Raw genomic sequence first — 18,236 nt, 5'->3', positions numbered from 1 at the left:
TCAGACGTCAGCTCGCTGTAGGCTTCAGATGAGAGCGCTCCCTTGTTGTAGAGAAGGTCCAGGATGGGTGAGACCATGGACACTCTCTGGATCAGGGCGGTCTGGTGTTTTTTGAGAAAGTCAATCTCTGTGGGCGAAACATGTACATATATTTCGTTCACAAAACATCTCAGAGTGATTGAACAACGCCTAAGAAGCTTTGTTGTTGAAAATGATAATACAGAAACACAAATCATCAACTATTGTCCCTGTGTTTCCTACAGGTGCCCTTTGATTATTGAATATGTTTTATTTTTTTCTCATAAATTTTCGGGACAATTAGGCACTAAAACTATGATGGAGAATGGGATGAAAACATTAAATGGAATTTGACAGTAAGTAACGCTAGTAAGTCTGCTATGGGCATTCATTTAAGCCCAATAGTCTAAGCCAGGGGTCTTCAACGTTTTCAGGCCAGGGACCCCCAAACTGATGGGGAAATGGAGCAGGGACCCCTACCTCGAAGGGTGGGGGTGGGGCTACAACATATATTGTATATTTATGTATAAAATTGTGTTTCATTTGTATAATAAACATACCATGTTATTGTGCATTCAATATGCTATTAAACTAATAGATTAATATATCCATGCTTTTATTTTGTACAAGTGGCCGTACCACTGCCATTTATAAACATAAAACTAAAATGAATTGGCTCCATTGTATAGTCATCCTACTCACTTGGGTCAGGTGCAGCCGCTTCTTTGGATTGAGCTGCAAGAAATAAACCAATGTTCAAATGAATTTAACATGCAAACATGTGAGCTAATACAGGCTATTACAGGTGGAAACAATCTGTCAAGCCATTTAGCACTCACCTGCACCTGGGACAGCTGCAGCCGCAGCCGCTCCTTGGGATTGTACTGAAATAAATAAATCATTGTTCAAATTAGGGCATTAACGACTTGTGATTTTTGCAAGTCGACTGGATGTAAAAAGTTGAGTTGAAGTCGACTTCATCGTTTGATGACGTCATCACATCACACACGACCCCCCAATTATTTTGGGAGGTCCCCAGATGATTAACTTAATGTGAAACATTGTTTTCTCACTCAACTGTAAACAAACCAACATAAAGTTTAAGTGTATATAGAGGGTATCTTCACATTTCTAAAGTGACAATTTAAGGACTTTTTAATACCTCTAAAATGACAAATTAAACATTGTCCAAATTGTCAAATATATAGAGGCAGAAATTGTGAAAATAGCAGATTTTTTTCAACTTCGACTTTCTCTGGTGGGAGTCGACTTGGGTAATGAAGTCGACTTGTCATTAATGCCCTAGTTCAAATCCGTGCATGCAAACATTGAAGCTAATATGGACTATTAAAGGTGAGTGACAGTCATATAGTTAAAAGCATCAATAAAGGATATTTCTTGCCAAACATATGTGTAGACCTGTGTTTGCAAAAAAACCTACCTTTGTCTTGATAGTGCTTCTGTAGCTCTATCATTTCAAGCTTCCCCAGGACGTTCACCATGATTTGATCCACATCATCGGGATACGTCTGCAGAATCATGTCGGCCGTCTCCATCCTGTCTTTTTTCTCCAGGCGGGCTTTTCCAACCGCACTGCGGCCCTCCAGGTTTGCAGGAACTCGCAGGAACCCCTTGAACTTCTTGAACTCGTCATCTTCCAACTCATCCAGAGTTTTGTTGATGCACTCCATGTTCGTACGCTCCATGTCTGGTACAAAAAGAGCATGTTAACATCTCAGCTTCATTCTCTTTTTGGGTGTGAAGAGTCTATATTATTTTCTTTAGTGTTCTAAAAAACTATATTTGAATTATTAACTATTTCATATAGACATACAGGCCAGTGAAAGAAAATCAATATGTGTTAAACAGTTTAATTGTATAGAATGTTACATTGGATGGGGCACACTGTACATATAACTGAGAATGCTTTACTGAAAAGCGTCTATATACAAAGTACCAAACATTTAAATCAACATACAAATGTGTAGCATCAGAGTGGAAAACAACTTGGGATACAAGACAGCATCAGATTTAGGACTGTCTTTCTACTTTTTTATCAGTATGTACACATTCAACACAGGCCTTCCGTTATTACCAATGGAGAGATTCCACCCAGTGTCCAGTAGGTGGTAAACATTAACCACCAGAGAGACAGAGAGGACAACAGATACTGTAGATACTGTTATTCATTTTATTTTGTATAACACGTTTCTATTGTGAAAATAGCAGATCTACATGCTCACAACGCCTTGCGTTGCGAGGCACTGTGAGCATGTAATCGTCTATTTTCACAATTTCTGCCTCTAATATTTGACAATTTGGCCAATGTTTAATTTGTCATTAGAGGTATTAAAAAGTCCTTAAATTGTCACCTTAGAGATGTGCAGATACCCTCTATACACTTAAACTTTATGTTGGTTTGTTTACTGTTGATGAGAAAACAATGTGGCACATTAAGTTAATAATCTGGGGACCCCCCAAAATAATTTGGGGACCCCCCTGGGGTATCAATGAGCATACGCTTGACACAGACACACGCACACGCACACGCGCACGCGCGCACACACACACACACACACACACACACACACACACACACACACACACACACACACACACACACACACACACACACACACACACACACACACAGCCAAAAGTGGGACTGGAGTGAATTAATATTTAGTAAATAAATATGAGTAAATTACACACATTAAAAAGGACTATGTGCAGTTTACAATTAACTAGAGCTGAATTAAATTATTCATGTACTGTATTTTACTCAATTGACCACCCTCGGCTTATCCCAGCCACTACCCTCTCACTATAACCTTATCACAATCACCTGCCCTCTCTTATGAGTTCCAGGGGTCGGCAACCCAAAATGTTGAAAGAGCCATATTGGACCAAAAAAACTAAAAACAAATCTGTCTGGAGCCGCAAAAAATTAAAAGCCTTATATAAGCCTTATAATGAAGGCAACACATGCTGTAAGTGTATATATTAGCTATATTAGCCTACTATCAAAATGATTAAGTAGGCTACAAACATCTGTAACAGGTTTTCCACGCTTTATTATCTCCCGGGTTGCAACAAAACTAGCAGCAGTAGTGGAGTTTGGAGATGCAATCCACTTCTTAAATCTATCTTTGCACTCCTCTAATTTCTCTAGAAGTAATGCAATCACACTTTTTCTCTCACTCCAAAACTGGGTACTCGGCTGCAAATTTAGCATGCCTTCCCTGGAAATGTATTTCCACATTAGTCTTTTTATTATTTGGAAACTTCTCGTTACAAAAATAGCACAGAGTGCCGCGCTGCAAGCTTGTAGATCTGCTATTTTTTAAAAGTCTTGCAGCGCGGCACTCGATGCCATGCTGTGAGCTCGTAGATCTGCTATTTTTAAATAGTTAAAGCATTAAATAATGATTAAAGTGGTTAAAATCTAAAGTGACTTAAACTTGAGCAGCGTTGTTGTCCCTCACTACTGAATCACACTAACAACAACACAATGCATATCAGGAGCAGAATGAGAACAGATGACACTGTGATGACATCACAAACAGTAGGCCTACAGCAGCAGTACGGTGTGAGATTTTCCTCTGCATCTTGAACTGGAAATGGAACTGTCTGTTTAGCTATGAATGACCTTCAATAGTGGTGGCAAAAACTTCCAGCTCACTGCCTACTAGTTTGTTTGTTGGGCTCTGTAGTGGGTGGTGAAGTCTGCACAGCAAATCACTGCAAGCAGCCAGTGTTAAAATGTATTTGAAAGACCACGGCTAAAACTAAATCCAAATTTGCTGTCAAAATTAGAACTTCAAGCAAGCAGCCTACCTGCCATCAGTGGCATTTAGTGCACATTGTTTTGTTGGTGACACATTCCTTATCAGATCTGAGTTTCCAGAGTTTCCAGTTTTGAATTCCAAGGTGTACTACTGCTACTGCCCTGAAATGCCAACGTAACTATGCCAATAATTTAACCCATTACAGTAAGACCATGAGGCCTGATTAATGCCTTCTAAATCCATCTGAATGTTTTGTACCAGCTATAGGACCCGCAAAAGAGACAAATGCGACGCATTGTGAACTTGTATTTTCAGTAATATTTTATACATTTGCAAACTTGAAATGGGACATTCTGCACAATGAGTACTTTTACTTTTGGTAGGCCTACTTTGAGTACATTTTGAAGCCAAAACCTTTGTTCTTTTACTCAAGTACATTTTGAATTCCAGAATTTACTTGTAACAGAGTATTTCTATATTTCAATATTGATACTTTAGCCTCTTTAAACAATTTGAGAAGCAGTTGTTGCTGTTTGTGTAATGTTGGTATGGTGCTGTATGGGAGTGGTTCTAAACCTTTTCATGCCGTGACGCCCCAAAATAATCATATTTGAACTGGGGACCCCCTAAAATAATAACCTGACAAGCAATTGGAATTGTAGGTGTTGGGGCATTACGTTTGACTCGGTTCCACAGAAAAATAAAGTAAAAATAGCCGATAAGCTTGTAGATTGTCTATTTTCAAAGATTATCCCCTCTTTCTTATTGACAATTTGGCCAATGTTTGACCAGTATAGTAGCATGTAGTTTTTTTGATTATTTATTTATGCATTAATGGTCTTATTTTCTTTTTTCATTCTTCCTTTATTTAGGTATTAAAAAGGTCTTAAAAGTCCTTTCCTTAAATTGTCACTTCACTGTCACCTGGGAACCCCCCTGGGAGTCTCTCCATGGATTGCAACTGACTGTGTATATTTTCTTCTAGCACTGGGCCTGGTGTGTGTGTTTATTGCAGTGTTGATTTTGACAGCAAATTTAGATTTATTTTCCAGTGCGTGCGTGCGTGCGTGCGTGCGTGCGTGCGTTGCTTTTTGGGGTTTGTCTATTTTGAATACTTTGCGTTACGCCGGCCCCTTTAGTTTTTCTAAACCTCCTCTGTACTCTTCCTGGTGTTCCACAGACCAATAGGAGCAGGCCTGGAATTTATTCATTTTAGGGCAAGGCCACTTGGCCATTGAAATAATTTGTTGAATTTAAGTGTTAGGGAGGATGAAATAGATAAATGATGGTATTTACAGAATCTGATCCATGCTCAGCCTTGCACCAATCAAAGTCACTGGATTGGTTAAAGATGGGGACTTGGGGGAGTTAAGATTTCAGAATCTAAAAAAAAAAAAAAAAAACACTGGTGTCTACATGACAAGAAAGAGACAGGTCATGGCATTAGTAGGAGGGGCACAAGGCCAAACTGAGGGGCAATGACGGCCTTGCCTTCATGAAATTCATGCCCTGGTTAGGAGGATGGGCAAATGCAAAAGTAGGCGACCTGCTATGGCTGGACGGTTAGGGTGCAGCTGGTTATGAATTCTAATTACAATGTATTTGTTGCTCAACAGGTTGGTGAGTGAGTGAGTGAATGAGAGTGTGACACATTGAAACGTCCTGATATGAACTGTAGTATGTGCTTGTTATAACATGACTAACCTGAAACAATCAAATGGCTACACATGCCCTTCCCCAAAATGAATAAAACAACACATTAATGAATTAAACATTTAAAATGAATGAACGAACACACACACACACACACACACACACACACACACACACACACACACACACACACACACACACACACACACACACACACACTGGGAAATGGGTTATTATTTAGGCTATTTATTGATTGATTTTTATTTACTTATTTTGCCTTTCATGAGGCCGCATGCTCTTTGTTGTCTGCGTCTAGCATTACCCGTCACTCAACTCCCCTGTACATTCACTGTCAACAAATACACCCTATAACCCAAAATAAGAATATAAAATCCTGATCTGATTTTATAACATATTTTCCATAAAAGGTACATGAAGGCTTGCTTACCTGTGTGTTTCTGTGGCTGCTGTCTACGGAGTGTGGTGGCTCAGTGCAGGTGTGTGGAGTTGGAAGTCGTCACGGTGTTTGATAAAGTGTCTGTTCATCAAAGGTACTACAGTTAGGCGTGGTGTGCTCATTAACCCATTAAAACCAGGAAAGCATCGGAGTCAAACTCTTAGGCCCCAGACCCACAGTTAATGCACCTTTCCTGTGCTTGCCCTAAAGTAAAGGTTGGGTCCGGGGACCACCAAGTATATCCTTCTTTTTTCTTTTTTTCTTCTCCTACAAAAAACAAAACAAAAAACATTAATCATCCTTGGAAAACGTTTAATTTCTCTTTTGGGTCTTGAGCTAAAACGTTTGGGAACCACTGATCAACATAAAAGCCTGTCATTTTATCTTAAATAATAAATGTATTTGTATAGCACCTTTCATACAAAAAATGTTGCCCAAAAAAAAAGAAAGAAAAAAAAGGAAAAAAAAAAGAAAAGGCAATACACCTCCATTTGTACATTGACCAGTAAGGGTCCAACTGGGACCCCTGGTGGGTACCCAGACCTTTGATGGAGCTCATTGCAGAAGTTCAGGAGAAGGACCGCACCTCCAATTCTGTTATCTCCACCTCCTATCAAGCCTCCTCCAATCAGGGCACCCCCACCCATATATCCACCTGTTTCCGTGAGAATTTACTTTAGAATTATTTGTTGGACACTTCCGGAGAGTGAGCTTGTAGATCACTCTTGGCTGCGGCGCTGGAAATGCCGCACTCCTTCTACGCAATGCATGATGGGACGTTGGAAAGTTGTGGATAAATGCCCTCCTAAAGCCCGTATCATAGTCGGGTCCGCGGTGGAAGGCTTTACACCGCGGTGTAGTCTTTTCGAGTCTTTTTGAGTCATGAAGCTACAACGTTACATCATTCCTCACGGTGGAGAGCTTTCCACCGTGAGTCCCAACACATCTCTCTGTTTTTGAGCGGTGGTCACACCGTCTCCATAGCGTGGCCGTGTGTGTAGGTATGTATGTTTGTTTGTTTGTATGTATGTATGTATGTGGGTGGGTCTGTATGTAGCCTCAAGCCTGTGGTGTAGTACCTTTTCTGACCACACATGTTAAGGGAGGGGCGCTGTTGTTCAGGCCAGGCCAGAACAGGCAAGGCACACTCACACTCACACACACGCACGCACGCACGCACACACGCACACACACACACACACACACACACGCACAGACTCCACCGCTCAGTTCACACGGGTGTGATTTTTACTATCAGACAGACAGGCTCTACACCCCGTTCACTGATTGGTCGACCTGAACCGGTCTAGACAGGGTGAAGGACTTCACCGTGGGCCGTGACTATGATGGCCTGCACTTATTTTCTGACTTGAGGTGGAAAGCTTTCCACCTCAAATTTGAGGTGGATAGGTCTCCACTGTACACTCTGATACGGGCTTAACTAACCTCGCGTAGCCAGGCTTACTCATCTGCAAAGAGAAAAGCCTGGGTGCGATATGAGGCAGAGAGTGTTGAGGTAGGTGGGGCCGAATTTTCCCGGAAGTTGTCTCTTTTTCACAGTACGGTGCTCCTGCAAAGGTATTCCTTGGTGGAGAAAAATCTGTTCTACGTCTCCCGCTCTGTCGGTTGCGCTCGCAATAAACAATATCCAATATCCAAACAAAAAAACATATATATTTGTTTTGCATAACGCAGCACTTCCGCCACAACGCACAGCGCAGGTTGCGGCCAGGCTGCCTCCTAACCCATTCTTCTCCCTCCGTTCTCGTTTTAGTCACCCCTCTCCCCACCCTACTTCTCTTCTATTCCCTCTCTATCTTTCCTATAGATTCCTGATGGGGGTTCATCGTGCCCGGGAGCTACGTAGTAACCCCGAAGTTTCCTCACCTCTGCTTAATTCCCAGCCTAATTCCCGTCATGGATCATCTTCATTTTCATTAATGGTTTTGTTATTCATTTTCGTTAATAAATCTAGTTTGAAATCTAAATCGTTTGGTGGTGTGGTCATTGATAGTGAATTGAGAATCAGTGCATTCAGGGAATACCAGTCTGTTTGCCTGCCCGGCCGTTCACCCTGACAAGTCGGATATTTATGACACACACACACGCACACGCACACTCACACGCACACGCACACACACACAGGGCGAAACGATTATGTTCGGTGGGCGAAAACTCTGGGCGAACGCAACGGACAGGACAGCTCCTGGGCAAACGGACTGCAACTAAACACTGGGCGAACAGGAAAAAGGGCGAACACACTTGTTACCCATTCAGGTGTTCATAACCTGTTATTGTTAAGCCCCAGGGCTATCTATAACCACAAGCAACAACATCCACGGACCACGGCAAGCTGCCACATCCACGACACCCCTGAATTACATTTTTAGAACCTTACATGTATGATGTATGCATTTGAGAGAGAATATCCGTTTCCATTAAAACAGATTGAAAATAACTTTATACTGGACGTTTAATCAAAGAATAGCTGATCTACAAGCTCACAATGCATCGCATTGTGACGCGTTGTGAGCTTGTGGACCCTCTATTTTTGGCCAAACGACTTGGTGTAGATTGAAATTTCTTTAAAAAAAAAAAGTAGTACAGGGTACTCAACCACATCTCTCCATTCCGACATGTCTCCTTTCCGACATGTCTAACCCTATCTCTTACCCTAACCCTAACCTTAACCTCTATGGAAGTGTTGCCACTGTCGTAGTGGTGACATGTCGGAATAGAGAGTGCCCCCGTGTATACAGTGTACTCCTGGACTTGCGTCACGGCACCCTCTTTGAGAAACCCTGACCTAGGCTGTCCAATGTCCATTGACCACCTCTCACACAACAGAAACAGTAAGAGACCTGACCTGTACACCTGTTGGCTGGTTTTACTTACTTACTTAGGCCTATAAGGGAGGACAAGTGATTTTCTTTGGTCACAACAAGTGTTAATTAGCTCAATATTCTAATCTACTTGTTCAGTAACAGGAGTCTCTCCCTGTCTCTCCAGCTCTCTATTGAACAGAAAAGGCATTTTCAGGTTGGGGAACCGATTTGATCTAATCAGGATGGAGAACTCGGTCAGGATACAGATTAAACAACCCAAAGTTCCAGCCAATTTATTAAAGCCAGTTTATTAAGAGCTGGGTGGACCTGACCTGAGCGCTCGTTTTGTAGTTCACCTTATGGGCCCCGTAAGGAGCCGGTACCATGGCATTGGTCCGACATCTCATTGTTCTGACGTCCCATTAGTCCGACGCTGGTGAATGCTAACCTGACAAATGCTAACCTGCCGATGCTGGTGAATGCTAACCTGCCGAGGCTGGCGAATGCTAACCTGGTGAATGCTAACCTGCCGAGGCTGGTGAATGCTAACCTGGGAATGCTAACCTGGTGAATGCAACTATGCCTAAACCTAACCCTAACCTCAGTAAAACTATGCCTAAACCTAACTTGGTGAATGCTAACCTGCCGACGCTGGTGAATGCTAACCTGGTGAATGATAACCCTAACCTCAGTCAAACTATATACCTAAACCTAACCCTGTAGCACGCACGCACGCACGCACGCACACACACACACACACACACACACACACACACACACACACACACACACACACACACACACACACAACACACACACACACACACACACACACACACTCACTTATACCTCCTCCTACTATTTCCACGTTTTGAACAACTGGTTACTACAGTTAGAAACAAAGACAATACCACCATCTAGTGTCGTGCTCAGGTTATTACATCAAATCGTTTTTGAAACATGCTTTTGATTTGATGCCGTTTGAATAAGCTCATTTTGACGTCACAATCACATTGAACAGACCAGATGTATCGCTTAAATGTTGTAGCACATTATGCTAATATTCAACACAACGTCCACAGCTTTTCTACAAATAAAAACAACAAAACAAAACAATAAACCGATCTCTTAACTCAAGACCACACGTTTTAATCGTGCGACAGCAGTCACGTCATCATCGGCGACCCTGGTACTTCCACTAAATGTTTTGGTCAATTCGCTCGGCACGTTGCTGATCCGGTCTGGTTGTGGAGCAGAAACGGAAACGGATTGTCCATGTATGTGTGCGTGGAAATCACCGGATACAGTAGGCGGGCTTTAGACCGGACATGAGAACTGGAGTAGCAAATAGAAACCATGGTAGGTTGAGGTTAGTTCTCATCTGCGATGAGTTCACTCGCTACATAAGTGTGTAAACACAGCTGGGGAGTGATTGAATGAATGATTTATGAATGAATGTTTCCACATGTCGTCGTCGTGTAAAAGTTATTGATGTTGTGCCGCGGTCGGTGGCTTTATTTCCGCGCTGTCCTCTTCATTCTGGTTGGAAGTGTTCTTCTACAGGTTGTTCGACACTTCAGTGGTAAATACATGAAACACGGTGTGATGTTTAAACCACTTTCATGTGAAGGTCCATTATTATTCGGCACCTGAGCCACGGACCACCATTTGATGAGAGAGATGTATCCTTGTAGCCTAAATATCCTTGTAATTGTAATAGACTAAGCCTAGCCGCAAATTGCAACACTAGATTTTTTTTTATAATCGGATGAATCTAGGGTTGCAATACCTCCCATAGGCAGCCAATGCATCAAAACGTTTTTTTGCTATCTGATTGTATTAAACTACGTCAAACTCACCAATATTGTGGCTCTATGGAAAGCTTGGAATTTACTCTTGCTATCTGCAAAGTGTTTGTTTCTGAAAAATCCACCGTAGACATGTTAGGAGCTACTTTCTATCAAGAAATTGGCTTCAGGTGATTATTTTTTCTAAGTGCTGGAGTTTGGAAGCGCTTGTGGGAAGTCACTCAGCGGTCCTGTGTACCACCTGGTTCTGAATGTCAGATAATGCAGGAGGCAGCGGGACGCTGCGTAATAGAAGACGAGCGCTTCCGAAGTTCAACACTTAGAAAATAAACCACGTCTGCTCGGATTTCTTGACAGAAAATAAATCAACAATTCTACGGTGGATTTTTCAGAAACAAACACTTTGCAGATAGCAAGAGTAAATTCCAAGCTTTCCATAGAGCCACAATATTGTTGAGTTTGAAGTCGTTTAATTAATACAATCAGATAGCAAAAAACCTTTTGATGCATTGGATCCCTATGGGAGGTATTGCAACCCTAGATTCATCCGATTAAAATAAAATCTAGTGTTGCAATTTGCGGCTAGTTGGTACCATAGATAACAGGCAAACATCTATCAAAATAACAATTCTCCTACATTCTCTAATTGTGTAGACTTTCTTTTTAAATTAAATATTGCAGATGTTTAGTTATAATTTAACTCCCAGAGCATAACATAAAACCAAATGAAATCAAAATCATTAAAATCTCTAAAACGATAGAAAGCAGTAAATTAAAACATTTTAACCCTCATCTTTTATTTTCTTTAATTGCAATCTAAAATATGAACCCTTATTGTTGTAAAAAAAAGTTGTCCTTTAATACTGTAACTAAACACTCTGTAGCAATGATTATTATTACTATCACAATTAAGCAATATTACACAAGAGGGTGAGTGTTATCGTGACTGTCAATCAGCACGCCTGCGTTGCTGTAGACACAAGCCGAAGGCAAGTGCCGTAGTCAGTGCAGAAGTGCCGATAACACACACCACACCCTCAAGTGTAATATTGCGATTACACAACAGTTCCCCTTATTTAATCAAAGACATTGATGTTTTTGTCAGAATCTGTTATTACAAATTAGGACTAGCAACTATCAATATCTTCTTAGTGATCATTATATTTATTACATTTTTGATTAATCGACTAATGTTGCACTTTGAATGGTGACATTTATGGCGGAATGTGTTCTTCCACAGGCCAGATGAGTGAGCAGACGTTGGATTATTTTCTCAGTCGGGGTCTTATCGGATCCAGGGATGCTGCGCTGGTCAAGTGGGCCCACGCTGCCAACAGCAAACACAAACTCACAGAGGCTCTGCAAGGTGAACCCAGCTTACTATAGCAGTGTTGATTAATTACATTTTAATCATAGTCTTCTGAATAAAATTCCTTTTAGTTTAGTCATCTAAAATGTTTCATTGTTAGTCTAGAATTGGTCGACTAAATACTAGCAAAAGGTTTTAGTCGATTAGTCGACTAAAATGTGTTTTGGCATCTACATTCTATTTTCAGAGTGCAAACGGACATAAAATGACTTGTCTTTAGTTGGGGTTGCACTCAGTAGCGCTTTGGAGGCCGGACGCGACCGGACGCCGTGTGGTCGGAAAAATTCCCACACGGACGGCACCGAACGGTGCACGACCGTGTAAACGCGTGCATACCCCCCCTGCGAGAGCCGCGACAACCCCCCACCCCGTGAATGCGCGATAACTACAAGCAATAGCCTACTTTAATCAGTGGCTACTACTTTGCACAACAGGTTTCTAGTGGTGAACGTGTGAGCGTCCTCAAGCCTCCTCTATTCATATGTATATATAGCCTACTTTAACACCTAGGTTTCCAGCTGTGACTGCATGTGCTTGTGTCGATGTGTGTGTGTCCTCATACATGGCTCCATTACTGTGGTATTTAGTGTTTGAGATTCGTTCAAGGCAAGGCAAACTTTGTTTCTCTAGCCTACTGCAGCGCTGTATTTTCTAAATGAATCAAAAGAAAGTAGAACATAAAATCGTAACAATGCAAATGTAATTAACTCTTATTCTGCTTTGAACGTTCCTGTTCGCCCCAATTTTTCAGGTCGCGGCGCGCCAATACGGCGCTCGTTCGTTTACCTCGTCTGATGACTGTAAGCTGATGAGGGGTCGCGCGGCCGTGTACTGTAAACACATTTTCCGCGGTGATGGTGTAAAAAATCCATTATGCGTTAACATCAACGGAGACCAATTCACTTCCTTGTTGATTTCCTCTGGCCGTGAGGCTCTGTGGCCAGTGACGCGTGATTGGAAAGGACACCCGGGCTCCAGACGGAGCCGCTCGATTGTCCACGACACTGCAAGCGGCGCGAAGGCCAGCGGACCTTGGTCCTGCTCTTCGCCCCCGAGCGCCGCAGGCGCGAGTGGCCGCGAAGAGCGGGCCAGGGCTCCGCCGGCCGCGCGAGTTACGAAGCCGTGGTGAATGCAATCGTTATATTTATGCCCAGGCCGTAAGGCCTGGGCAAGCCCACGATAAACGCCCTGTCCAAGCGACTACAATTGAGCGCTCCCTAGCTCCGCTTCAGCCAATCAAAAGCTTCGGTGGGCGGGGTTTCCCTGGAGCCCGGGTGTCCTTTCCAATCACGCGCCAGTGACTGGTCTGAATGTACGGCAACACATAACAGGCAAATTCACATTAAGTCTTGCATGACGCCGCCCTCTGCTGCCTGGCAGACCAAAGTGCACTATTGCACAATCAAAAAAAATAAATAATAATAAATAAACAAATGTCTGTCTATCTACTATAACGTCGCAAAGGTAAGCCGCTTTTTGATGGCACCAGACCCAATAAATAAATAAATAATCTGGCAGTAGTAGAGTTAAGACTAGAAAACTATTGTTTTCCCACCATTAGATCTGCTGACATCCTTTCTATCTAAATAGCCTCTAGAGGCGCGTGCACGCGCGTGCACGTGACGTCAATAAATGACCGTCCGCCCGGAAAAGAAAATCCCAAAGCAACACTGGTTGCACTAGCTCTGCATGGTCCATAGCGTTAGAAGGCGTTCTCCTTAACGCTATGTTGGGAAACAGCCGCTGCAGCGAGTCCAAGCCTGTGCACCCTCTCGTCTGGTCACAAAAATAACAAAACCTGTTTAGCTTCTCACCAAAACAAAGGTATCTGTGGCGAATTGAAAGCTTACTCTACCTAGTGGACGCACCCTGGGCCCCCCACCACACGCCTAAAATAATTCTTTAGGGTGAAACGAAAAATAATCCACTTGACAGAGACACTCTTCCTGGTTGAAGACTGTTTTTACGAAACAGGGCTTCCAACGCTGCGGAGCCGAATAACACCCAACAAGACTATAATGCTCTGTTAATGCGGTGCATTCAGTAGTGAGTTGGCACTGTGATGGCGACGACAAATAGTAAAAAACTAGAAGAAGTGGTGTCTCTATCCGGTGGAATATTTTTCATTTTGCCCGAGAAATGTATTTTAGGCGTGTGGTGGAGGGGCCCAGGGTGCGTCCACAACTCGCCACAGATAAATTTGTTTTGGTAAGAAGAGAAGATAAACATGTTTTTGTTATTAAAACAAGTACTTGAAAATAGGGTTTTAAGCTTGTAGATCTGCTATTTCAGCTTTTTTATATATTTGATATGCCTAAATTGATATGGTCGTCCAACAACAACGATAAACAATAACAATTATATTGTCCCATGTCTCACCCTGGTCTCGAGAGATCATGCTAGATTGACATTAATCCATCATTTTTAAAATTTGTCTTGTAAAACGTGACGTATCATCTCTGCGTTTGCTTTAACCTCCAGGTGGCGCTCACATGATCGAAGCGGACGTCCTCATGAGAGGCCACGATCCCAAGGAGCCCATCATGACCCACCCCCCTAACAATGACAGTGACATCACACTGAGGGAGTGGCTTCAGGCAACAAAGACGCACAACAAAGGGATCAAACTGGACTTCAAGAGGTTGGTCACACTTTCAGCTGTGTTGGGCAAGTTGCATCAAATTAGAAAGAAATCTAGGACATTGGTTCTCTTAAGTGGGGTCCAGGGACTTCCAAACGTACCCTTACAGGTCTGTAACTCTTGAGAGTGTACAAATGTAACGAAATGGACCCTTACATCTGTCCTACATATTGGCACAAAGCGACCAAAGTTTGTTGTATGCCCAGGGTCACATTGGCCAAGCTTTGCAGACTCCTTAATGATTTTGTATTTTTATTTTATTATTTTTAGAGAAGACCATTGAGGGCAATCTCTCTTTTTCGAGGAAGCCCTGAGCAGTGGTGGAAAAGTACTTAAATGTTTTACTTAAGTAAAAGTATCAACACTGCAATGTAGAAATACTGTAGTAAAGTAAAAGTAGTCCGTAATTAAAAATGTACTTCAGTAAAAGTACAAAAGTATTGGTATGAAAATATACGTAACATACCAAAAGTACAAGTAGTCATTATGCAGAATGCTCCATTTGGTTCCATTTGTACACTCAAAGTTATGGGGGTCCATGAAAACATTTGAGAACCACTGATCTAAGAATACATACAAATGCTATGAATAATTCTTAAAGTGCAGCTACAGTACAATACTCCCTTATCTGGTGATCTACAAGCTCGCAATGTGTCAGATATTGTCACTACTACTTATTTGAAAAAAGAAAAAAAAAAAAAAAGTATCTAAGAAATGGAATGTCTAAGATTTTTTGGTTTGTTTTTAAAATGGATACAATTATTTTAAAACATTTTTTATAAAATAAAATAAATAATTATTTTGAAATATATATTTTTTAGTAAGTAAGTAGGAAAAGAAAATTAGATGTTTACTCGTGACCCATAAAAATTTGTCTGCGATCCACAAATGGGTCCCGACCCGGTGCTTGGGAAACAGTGGTCTAAATCAGTGTTTCTCAAAATGGATTCCAGTGACTGTGGGTTCCTTACCTAGGGTTAGAATGTATTGCTTAAACTGTTTTTCTTTTTTATCATATGTATGTTCACTTGGTGTCAATATGTATGTATGTTTTTATTGTTTTTTAATTTTGGGCTTTATTTTTTATTACATTTTTGGTTTTTATTGTCATTTTCATTGAAGCACATTGAGCTTGCGCTTGTCGTATGAAATGTGCTATACAAATAAATGTGACTTGACTTGGCTTTTAGGGGGGTCTAAATCAACCCATACAAGTCTGTAACTCTTAACAGTGTACTAAATGCGTGTGTGGTCTAAATGCAGCGCTGCTGCTGGTTTTATGGTGTCAGTCTAGAAGCAGTGGCTCCGTCCATGGCTGTGCTGGAGGGCGTGTGGCCTGAGCTGAGCGTTCCCGTGTGGATGAACGCAGACATTCTCCATGGACCCGGAGGCCAGCACGTCGTACCTCTGGAGCCCACCGCTTTCCTGCGTGAGCTGGCTGCTCACGGCTCCCACCCCATGGTGCTCTCTCTGGGCTGGACCACTGGATGGACGCCTGCTGCTGATAACCCAGGTGCTTTTTTAAACCTTTCTCTAAGCTCCAACATTTGGCTTTGTCCTGGGACACGAAGTGTGGCCTACATCTGGCACAGTAGCCTAAATGTTTCAATAGAGATCCAGTTTCAGAGACTCCTGGAGTATCTTCTATTTGTCGCAAGCTTGTAGATTGACTCTCCTCTCCCTCTCAGGGTACAGCTGGGAGATGGTGCGTGAGATGGAGGAGGTTTGTAGGAGCCTGCAGCATCCTGTCACCTTCCCAGTGAGAGCCAGCCTGATCTCCCAGTCTCTGTCGCAGCTCACATGGCTGCTGCAGCAGTCACACAGGTATGACCGACTATGGGGGAAACAATAAACCTGACCAATTGGCCCTTAGCCAATGAGGAGCAGCGTTCTTGGTGACATCACCACCAAATCTTTTGTAGTATGTTCTCCCAAATCTTTAGATACTAAAGTATATCAAATTTAGGAGTCTCAGAAGTAATGTTTGAGTGCCCGTTGGGCAGATCTTTATGCCCATATATGTTGAAGTGCTTGTTGGGTTGATCTTTGTGCCCATGCATGGTGTTCCATGCGAGACCACACTGTTTTGTAGGCACAGTATTTCTAGTTGTAATTGCTTTTACCTGTACATCACTTTGGTCAGCTAAGGTTGTGTAAAATGCGCTTCATAAATAAAGTTTGATTGATCGACTGTGGCACCCGGGTGCCTGTCACTGTGGTTTATGAACATGTGAAGTATTGTTCTTCAGTGGATACATTGATTTATACTGGAGAAGGCACAAGGTCAGGTTGTGAAATGCTGTAACTATTAATTCAATGTGCTTTATTTTCTCACACACACACACACACACACACACACACACACACACACACACACACACACACACACACACACTATGATTGGGTAAAAAGGGGACAGCCATGGGAGTCAAATAAAGGCAAACGTGAGCTGTCTGTAACCACATCTTTTATCAACCTCTCCCTGTCATAAGCACATAATGACCCCTTCCATAGTTGTGTATGAATTATTTGCAGGCCTATATGTTTTAAAATAACATGACTTGTTTTGTGTTTTCTTTAAGGTACTCCCTGACTGTATGGACGAGCCAAAGTGACCAGTTTGTGGTCCAGGACTTACTGCCCTACAGAAAAGACTTTGACAAGAGCAAGATTTACTTTGACCTACCAGAGAAAATGCTCCTTCATATACAGTAAATGACCATTAATGACACTCTATTGTGAAAATGAAAAAGTCAAAAATGCTGAACGACTCTTAAGACACGAGATATTACAGTGTTTAATTCAATTTTGACTTTAGCTATTCAAACGTAGCAGATCTACAAGCTTGCAGAGGTGCAAATTGTGAATATTATTTGCATTTGACACAAGACACCAGGTTGAAAATGGTCACTATGACGGATGGCGTGGGAAGGGATGATATGAAAATGTCATTTCAAGATCATTCTTTCATATCTGCTATGTGGGGCCAAAAAAATAACAAAAACGCACTACACTCCCTCTGCCAACCTGGGGAGAGCAACAAACTCATGCTCATGCTTCCTTCAGTGCATGAGGAGTCCAAGCTGCTTCTTTGCACCGTAGCACGTGGAAGGAACACAAACCAGCTCCTTTTCTCCTACTTCAGGCAGTGTAGAGACCAGGATTACTGCTGATTGTTGTGCTGATTGTTGTTTTTTGTGAGGGTACCTACCCTATGGGACACGGGGAGAACATGCAAACTCCACACAGAAAGGCCCTTTCGCCAACAGCACAACACAGCATCCCCCAGCGGGTATCGAACCCCCCAGGACCTTCTAGCTGTGAGGCGACCGCGCTACCGACCGCACTACCGTTGGTTAAATATTTTTTAACCAACACACAGACAGAAAGGTTGTTGCAAGTCTTGCCACAGACACGTTTGTCAGTGTACGGAAACATTGCTGACACCTGCCCCCACCGTCAGCTTGAACACCGCGGATCTTCAGTCTGATACCAAAACAAAGACAATTGGTTGGGTATTCACCAAGGTGTAGGGATAACTTGTTGTCAATCAGCCATGAGCTGATTTGGTTAAGCTCCTTTGTACCTCAACTTGAGCTCCTCTATCCTCTGAGAGAGATGGGCCACGTCCTTCTCCAGAGCAGCTTTACTGACCTTTGCCAGATTTGAGTTAGATT

At 42.4% G+C, this 18,236-nt stretch overlaps 1 protein-coding gene across 1 annotated transcript; it reads left to right on the top strand.

Annotated features, from left to right (window-relative positions):
• Positions 1-11,794: 11,794 nt before the first annotated feature.
• On the top strand, positions 11,795-17,274 carry fam151b (family with sequence similarity 151 member B; the record flags this gene model as incomplete). The annotated part of the gene is made up of 5 exons (XM_080738450.1): positions 11,795-11,915; positions 14,400-14,559; positions 15,849-16,072; positions 16,248-16,383; positions 17,142-17,274. The coding sequence occupies 5 exons, from the start codon at positions 11,795-11,797 to the stop codon at positions 17,272-17,274; spliced, it is 774 nt and encodes a 257-aa protein (XP_080594576.1).
• Between the last annotated feature and the right edge of the window lie 962 nt (positions 17,275-18,236).

This window comes from Nannobrachium achirus, assembly GCF_963921795.1.
Source record: "Nannobrachium achirus genome assembly, chromosome: 12".
Lineage (NCBI taxonomy): Eukaryota > Metazoa > Chordata > Actinopteri > Myctophiformes > Myctophidae > Nannobrachium > Nannobrachium achirus.
Note: the sequence above shows the minus strand (reverse complement) of the source record. Positions and strands in the feature narration are given on the sequence as shown.